Source organism: Oxyura jamaicensis, unplaced genomic scaffold, assembly GCF_011077185.1.
Source record: "Oxyura jamaicensis isolate SHBP4307 breed ruddy duck unplaced genomic scaffold, BPBGC_Ojam_1.0 oxyUn_random_OJ71353, whole genome shotgun sequence".
Lineage (NCBI taxonomy): Eukaryota > Metazoa > Chordata > Aves > Anseriformes > Anatidae > Oxyura > Oxyura jamaicensis.
Window position 1 is genome coordinate 1,905 of NW_023310473.1, and position 7,979 is coordinate 9,883.

At 60.9% G+C, this 7,979-nt stretch overlaps 1 protein-coding gene across 1 annotated transcript in view; it reads left to right on the forward strand.

Annotated features, from left to right (window-relative positions):
- The window catches only part of LOC118159625 (spectrin beta chain, non-erythrocytic 4-like), an 8,783-nt gene extending 804 nt beyond the window's left edge, over nt 1–7,979 (forward strand). Inside the window, exons 2-15 of the mRNA XM_035314197.1 lie at nt 467–556; nt 670–948; nt 1,123–1,253; nt 1,413–1,617; nt 2,046–2,671; nt 3,252–3,390; nt 3,475–3,559; nt 3,658–3,854; nt 4,159–4,559; nt 4,907–4,976; nt 5,062–5,348; nt 5,943–6,116; nt 6,226–6,268; nt 7,731–7,979. Of these exons, the coding sequence (XP_035170088.1) occupies nt 467–556; nt 670–948; nt 1,123–1,253; nt 1,413–1,617; nt 2,046–2,671; nt 3,252–3,390; nt 3,475–3,559; nt 3,658–3,854; nt 4,159–4,559; nt 4,907–4,976; nt 5,062–5,348; nt 5,943–6,116; nt 6,226–6,268; nt 7,731–7,877 (2,874 nt within the window). The 3' untranslated portion in view covers nt 7,878–7,979. The remainder of the gene's footprint in view (nt 1–466; nt 557–669; nt 949–1,122; nt 1,254–1,412; nt 1,618–2,045; nt 2,672–3,251; nt 3,391–3,474; nt 3,560–3,657; nt 3,855–4,158; nt 4,560–4,906; nt 4,977–5,061; nt 5,349–5,942; nt 6,117–6,225; nt 6,269–7,730) is intronic.

The following is a 7,979-nucleotide window of genomic DNA, read 5'->3' on the forward strand; positions in this document are numbered from 1 at the left end:
TGGGATTGGGGTGGGATTGGGATGGGGATGGGATTGGGGTGGGGATGGGATTGGGGTGGGATTGGGGTGGGGATGGGATTAGGGTGGGATTGGGGTGGGATTGGGATGGGGATGGGATTGGGGTGGGGATGGGATTGGGGTGGGATTGGGGTGGGGATGGGATTAGGGTGGGATTGGGGTGGGATTGGGATGGGGATGGGATTGGGGTGGGGATGGGATTGGGGTAGGGATGGAGATGGGATTGGAGTGGGATTGGGATTGGAATGGGGATGGGGAGAGGATGGGATTTGGAATGGGATTGGGGTGGGAATGGGATGGGATTGGGATGGGATGGGAATGGGGCTGGAATTGGTGTGGGGATGGGGATGGGATGGGATTGGGATGGGAACTGGGATTGGGATGGGGATGGACCAGGACCAGTACAGGAGCAGGACAGGACCCGCTCCCCTCCACTCCCGTCCCCCAGCTCTGGGTCCAGGACCGCCTGCCCCTGGCCACGCAGCAGGACCTGGGCACCAACCTGCAGACCGTGCAGCAGCTCATCAAAAAGAACCAGGTGAGGCCAGCAGTGCGGCCGGGGGGTGGGGGGGCACCATCACCATTAGGGGGGATCCACCCCCCTCAGCCCCCCCTTTCTTCACCCCCCCTTTCTTCACCCTTTCCCCCCAGAACCTCCGCCGGGAGATCCAGGTGCACCGTCCCCGCGTGGATGAGGTGCTGGAGCGCGCGGCGGCCGTGGCCTCCATCAAGAGCCCCGAGGCCGAGGGGGTGCGGAGGCTGCTGGAGCGCCTGGGGGGAGCCTGGGGGGAGCTGCAGGAGCAGGCAGAGCGGCGGCAGCAGGCGCTGGATGCGGCCTTCCAGCTGGAGCAGTACTACTTCGACGTGGCCGAGGTGGAGTCGTGGCTGGGCGAGCAGGAGCTGCTGCTGATGAGCGAGGAGAAGGGCAAGGTAGCGGCAGAAAACGGGGGGGGGGGGGGGGGGGGGGGGGGGGGGCCCCGCCCGGCCCCGGGCGGCGGCCCCCGCCCCCCCCCCCCCCGCCGGGCGGGGGGGGGGGGGGGGCCCCGGGTTCAGGGTCAGAGACCCCCCCTCCCCAGGGCTAAATCCCCTGCGTCCATGTCCAAGGATGAGCAGAGCACCCTGCAGCTGCTGAAGAAGCACCTGCAGACTGAGCAGACGGTGGAGAACTATGAGGAGAGCATCGCCCAGCTCTCGCGCCAGTGCCGAGCCCTGCTGGAGCTGGGGCACCCCCAGAGGTGGGCGCAGGACCCCCCGCAACCCCCCCACCCCCCGGAACCCCCCGCAAAACCTGCAGCCGGGGGGGAACCGGGTGCTCACCGGGCGCTCTGTGTCCCCCCCCCCTCCAACCTTCCTCCTGCTCCCCCCGTCCCCCCCGTCCCCCCGTCCGTGCCCAGCGAGCAGGTGAGCCGGCGGCAGTCGCAGGTTGACCGGCTGTACGTGTCTCTGAAGGAGCTGGTGGAGGAGCGCAAGGGCAAGTTGGAGCAGCAGTATTGGCTCTACCAGCTCGGCCGCGAGGTGGGCGAGCTGGAGCACTGGATCGCTGAGAAGGAGGTGGTGGCCGGCTCGCCCGAGCTGGGGCAGGACTACGAGCATGTCACGGTGAGCGGGGAGGGGGGCTGGAGGCGGGTGTGGGGAGGGGTGGGGGTCTCGGGGCTGTCCCCGGTTCGTGGGGGGGGGGTGCTAGGGCTCTCCTTGTCCCATGCTGGGGGTGCTGGGGGTGTCCTTGTTCCATCCTGGGGGTCCTGGGACTGTTCCTGCTCCATGCTGGGGGTCCTGGGGATCATTGCTTCTCCATGCTGGGGGTGCTGGGGGTGTCCCTGCTCCATGATGGGGTCCTGGGGTTGTCCTTGTCCCATCCTGGGGCTCTTCCTGCTCCATCCTGGGGGTCCTGGGGCTGTCCTCATCCCACGCTGGTGCTCCTGGTGCCATCCCTGCTCCACGCACCACAACCCCAGGCCCATGCCACGGTCCCATCCCCCATTCCCCGTCCCCAGCACCCCCCTGACCCCTGTCCCATCCCCCCCCAGCTGCTGCAGGAGAAGTTCCTGGAGTTTGCCAGCGAGACGGGCAGCGTGGGGCAGGAGCGCATCTCGGCCATCAACCAGATGGTGGACGAGCTGATTGACTACGGCCACGCCGACGCCGCCACCATCGCCGAGTGGAAGGACGGCGTCAACGAGGCCTGGGCCGACCTCCTGGAGCTGATGGAGACGCGGGCGCAGCTCCTGGCTGCCTCCCACGAGCTCCACAAGTTCTTCAGCGACTGCAAGGAGCTTTTGGGGCAGATCGAGGAGAAACGGCGGCGCCTTCCCGAGCTGGCGGCCAAGGAAGCGCCGCGAGCCTCGGCTGGAGCCTTGCAGCGGGCGCTAGGCGCCTTTGAGCACGACGTGGAGGTGCTGGTGGGCCAAATCCGGCAGCTCCAGGAGGGGGCGGCACAGCTGAGGACCGTCTACGCCGGGGACAACGCCGAGGCCATTGCCAGCCGGGAGCAGGAGGTGCTGAGCGCCTGGAAGGAGCTGCTGGGTGCCTGCGAGGAGTGCCGGCTGCACGTGGCCAGCGCCGCCGACCGCGTCCGCTTCGCTGGTACCGTGCGTGACCTGGTGTCCTGGATGGACGGCGTGCTCTGCCAGATTGGCGCCGGAGAAAAGCCCAGGTTGGGGTGGGGGGTCCTCAGCCCCCCGTGGGGACGGGGACATGGGAGAGGCATCAGCCCCAGGAGCCCTGGTCTGGTCTGGCCATGGGGCTGTGCGTTGTCCCCATCCCAAGGACCCAAGTTGTGTCCCCATCCCAATTTGTCCCCATGCCAAGGACCCAAATTTTGTCCCCATTCCAAGCACCCACGTTGTGTCCCCATCCCAGTTTGTCCCCATCCCAATTTGTCCTCATCCCAAGCACCCCACATTTTGTCCCCATCCATGGAGCTGAGGATCTGTGTCCATCCCAACGCCCCGTGTCTTGTCCTATCCCAAGGACCCCATCGTGACCGATGCCGAGGACGTGTCCCATCCCATTTGTGGCACCAAGGATCCCTGTCCTGTCCTGTCCTATCCCCAGGTCCCACATCCTGTCCCACCCATGGTGCTGGTGTCACCCATGTCCCATCCCATCCCAAGGTCCCGTGTCCTGCCCCATCCACACCACCGAAGACCCCAACACCCCCTCCAAGCTCACGAGCTCTCTCCCCACGTTTCCCCCCTTGGCGCCACAACCTGTGTCCCTCCCTGCCCCCACAGGGACGTCTCCTCGGTGGAGGTGCTGATGAACTTCCACCAGGGCTTGAAGAGCGAGATGGAAGCGCGCAGCAAGAGCATTGCCACCTGCCTGGAGCTGGGCAAGACCCTCATCCTTGCTAAGAGCCCTGCGGCCGACGAGGTGCCGGAGGTGCTGGGGGGCATCGGCAGCATCGGGGGGGGGGGTCCCAGCTCACATCGGGTCCTCCCCCCCCTTTTCCTCCAGATCAAAGCCCTGGCGGAGAAGCTGCTGGCGAAGAAGAAGGAGCTGGCGGAGAAGTGGGACAAGCACTGGGAATGGTTGCAGCAAAGTGAGGGCGGGACGGGGTCAGACGTCCCCGGAGGCTGGGAGGATGGGGAACCGGGCACACCATCCATCCTTCTGCCCATCCACGCGTCCGTCCCGCAGTGCTGGAGGTCCACCAGTTTGCCCAGGAGGCGGTGGTGGCCGACGCATGGCTGACGGCACAGGAGCCCCTGCTGAAGAGCCAGGAGCTGGGCAGCAGCGTGGACGAGGTGGAGCAGCTGATCCGGCGCCACGAAGCCTTCCGCAAGGCGGCCGCCGCCTGGGAGGAGCGCTTCAGCTCCCTGCGCCGCCTCACCACGGTACAGGACCCCCGCCTCGGGAACCCCAGGGGTGGGGAGCAGCCCCCCGGGGCGTGGTGAGCCGACACGGTGCGTGGGGACCCCCATAGGAAGGAGAATCCTAAGGCATGGGGAACCTCAATGCGTGGTGAACAAGTTATGGAGAACCCCAACTCATGGGTATCCCAAATTATGGAGAATCCTAAATTATGGAGAACCTCAGTGCATGGAGAACCCCAAGGCATGGACAACCCCAAGACATGGAGACACCCAAGGCATTGGGATCCCCCATAAATGCCCCATCTCACCCCCTTCCCCTCCACAGCTGGAGAAGCTGAAAGCAGAGCAGAGCAAGCAGCCAGCCACGCCGCTTTTGGGGCGCAAATTTTTGGGAGAACCTCCAGCACCCTCACGTCCTGGGGGAGAGGAACGCCCCGAAACCCCCCGTGCCCGGCCGGAGCCCCGTGTCGCCTACGTGCGGCAGGAGCTGCGTCCCGAGAGGCTCCAGCCCAAGCTGGACCGGGTGCGGGAGGGGGATGGGGACAGGGACACCCCCCCTGCCACCCCCGCTGCCATCACCACCGAGGTGCCGGTGGCACCCAAGGGTGACAGTGGCGGGGGGGATGTTGGGGAGGGGAAGACGGGGCTGCTGGAGCGGCGGAGGGAGAGGAGGGAGCGGAGGATGGAGAGGCAGGAGTCCAGCGAGCAGGAGGGGCCTCGGCACGGGTAGGTGTGGGGTGGGGATTGGGGTGGGATTGGGATTGGGGTGGGGATGGGATTGGGGACAGGATGGGCATGGGATGGGCATGGGATGGGGAAGGGTTTGGAGATTGGCATGGGATGGAGATGGGGATGGAGAATGGGATGGGATGGGGACGGGACGGGGATCGGTTGGGGATTGGGATTGGGATGGAATTGGGATGGAGTTTGCATGGGATGGGATGGGATGGGATGAAGACGGATGGGGATGGGGATGGGGATGGGGATGGGATTGGGATGGGGATTGGGAAGGGATGGGGACGGGACAGGGACAGGGACAGGGACAAGCACCCCCTGTCCCCTCTCCCCACCAGCAAAGCCACCCTGGCCGACATTGTGGAGCAGCTCCAGGAGAAGGAAGCCACCGTCCCCTCCCCAGCACTGGTGAGTGCTGCCCGTGCCCATGTCCCCCAGCCTCAAGGACCCCCCTGAGCCTCCCCCTGACCTCTCTGTGTGCGTGTGTCCCCAGCCCCGGGACCGTGAGTCCCCCGGCCGCCTCCCCAATGGCGTCGAGGTCCTACCGGAGAGGACCCCACGGCCAGACCGGCCCCGTGCCCGCGACCGCCCCAAGCCCCGTCGGCGCCCCCGGCCCAAGGAGCCCGGCCAGGGGGGTCCGGGGGAGGCCCGGAGGTCGAGGTCGGCCCCCGCCCAGAGCAGCGCCCCCCCCCCACCGCCCCCCAGCCACACGGTGCAGCACGAGGGGTTCCTCTTTCGCAAGCATGAGCTGGACGGGCCCAACAAGAAGGCATCCAACAGGTTGGTGGGGTTGGGCGGGGATCTCAATGGTTTGGGGGCCCAACAGTGGAGGGGATCCATCAGCGCCCAGGGACCACCGATGGGGAGGTGTCACGATCACTTGGGGGCCCATCTTTGATGAGGGAGCACCGTGATTTGGGGGCCTGGTGATGGTGGAGAAGCTCTGGGATTTGGGTGGCCATCGATGGAGAAGCTCCCTGGTTGGGGTGCCCATCAGTGATAAAACTCCATAATTTGGGTGCCCATCAGTGGTGTATAAGGTCCACAATGTGGGTGCCCATCCATGATGGAGCTCCATGGTTTGAGTGGCATCGATGGAGGAGAAGCTCCAGGATTTGGGTGTTCATTGATAGAGAAACTCTACAGTTTTGGTGCCCATTGATCGTGGAAGGCTTCCAGAATTTGGTTGCCCATCAGTGAGAGAACTCCACCATTGGGGTGCCCACCAACAACAAAACTCCACAACTTGGTTGCCCACCAATGAACCAAGACCCCCACCACTCAACCACCCATTGATGGCTTGGGCTTCCCCTTGCCCCCCAAAACTGCCCCCACCCCTGGGGTCCCACCACAGCACCCCTTTGCCCTCCCCAGGTCCTGGGTGAACCTCTACTGCGTGCTGAGCAAGGGCGACCTGGCCTTCTACAAGGACGCCAAGGGCCCGGCGAGCGGCAGCACCCATGGGGGCGAGCCCCCCCTCAGCCTCCACCAGGCCATCAGCGAGGTGGCCGCTGACTACAAGAAGAAAAAGAACGTCTTCAAGCTGCGGTGGGTGTCAGGGGGGGCTTTGGGGTTTGGGGGGACAACAGGAGGAGTCTTGGGGTCAGGGGGCGTAGTGGGGGTGGGTTTTGAAGCCCCCTCCCATTGTCCCCTGTAGGACCGGTGACGGCAGCGAGTTCCTGCTGCAGGCCAAGGACGAGGTAGGTCCAAAGAGTTGGGGAGGGGGATTTGGGGGGTTTTGGGGGGAGATTTGGGGGATTGTGGGGGAGATTTGGTGGGGTTATGGTAAGATTGGGGGGTTGGGGTCTTTTTGTGGGGTTTTGGGGTTGTTTGGGGGGGCGTTTATTGATGTTTTTGGACTTCTGGGGGCTCCATTGGGGTTTGGGGAGGTTGGAATGGGGGGAGAGTTTAGGGGGGACTTGGGGGGATTGGGGGCTTTTGGGTCCTATTTCTTTTTTTGTTTGTTTGTTTGTTTGTTTTGTTTTGTTTTGTTTTTAAAAAAGGAGTTTTGGGAGGTTCTTCGGGGTTTGAGGTTATTTTGGGGCTAATTTAAGTGGATTTGGAATCTGTAGCTTTTAAAGATTTTTTTTATAATTATATTTCGAGGTTTGGGGGTTTCTTTGGGATTTGAGGGGGTAATTTCAGTGGTTTTGGAGTCCTTGCGTTTTTTGTTGATCTGGTTATTTATAATTATTTTTGGAGGTTTGGGGATTTCTTTGGGGTTTATGAGTAATATGTGGGGGTAACTACAGTGATTTGGCTGTCTTTTTGTGGTTTTTATTTTTTTATATAATTATTTTTGGTGGTTTGAGGGTTTCTGTGGTGTTTGGAGAGGGTTTGGACGGAATTTTTGAGGGACTTGGAGACTTTTTGTTGTTTTTTATTATTATTTTGGCAGCTTTTTGGGGGGGTAACTTTAGAGTGTAATTTTGGGGGTTTGGGGTCTTTTCACTTTTTTTAAAAAAAAGTAATTATTATTTAGGGGGGGTAGGGATTTATTTGGGATTTGGGGTTTCAAGAGATAATTATGTGGGCTTGGGGTCTTTTCCTGGTTTTGTTTTTCTTTAATTAGCATTTGAGGGGTTCTTTGGGGCTTAAGGGGTGATTAGAAGGATTTGGGGGATTTTGGTACATTTTGGGGGGATCAAATTTGGTCATTTTTTGGGGGCTTCATTTTTTTATGGCTGGGACGTGGGGGGTTTAAAATTTTGTTAAGTGTTTTGTGTTTTCTTTTGCCTTTTTTGGGTTATTTTTGCATTTATTGTATTTTTGTGGTTATTTTTGCCTTATATTTTATAACTTTTGTTTGTGTTTTTTTTTTTTTATTATGTTTACACTTGTGTTTTTTTTTATTCACTTTTTTTTTGCATTTCTTCCATTTTTTCTCGATTTCTTCTGCTATTTTGTTGGTCTTTTTGCTTTTATTTTGCTTTTTGCTATTTTCTACATATTTTGCCTTTTTTTATATTTTTTTAATACATTTCCCCGTGGTTTTTCCTACCGTTTTTTCGGTTATTTTTTTCTTTTTTCCCCCTTTTTTCCCACCCACTCCCCATTTTTAAATCCCACTTTTACTTTCCCTTTTTACTATCGCTTTATTCCTCATTTCCTCGCGGCTTTCACCCCCCCCGAACCCTCCCCGCGACTCCCCCTCCCCAATAGGAGGAGATGCGCGCCTGGCTGCGCGCCCTGGCGGCCAGCGCGCGGGAGCACGCGGAGATCGCGCGCGCCGCGGCCCCGCCCACTACTACGTCATCAACCGACGAGGGGGGGCCGAGGCGGGAGGGGGCGGAGCGCCGCCGGAAGTGACGTCGGCGCCTCCCATTGTGGTGGGAGGGGGGGAGGCGGGAGGAACCCACTCGCTCTGCTCCCGACCCCCCCCTATTTTTTTTCAACCCCCTCCCCCCCCCC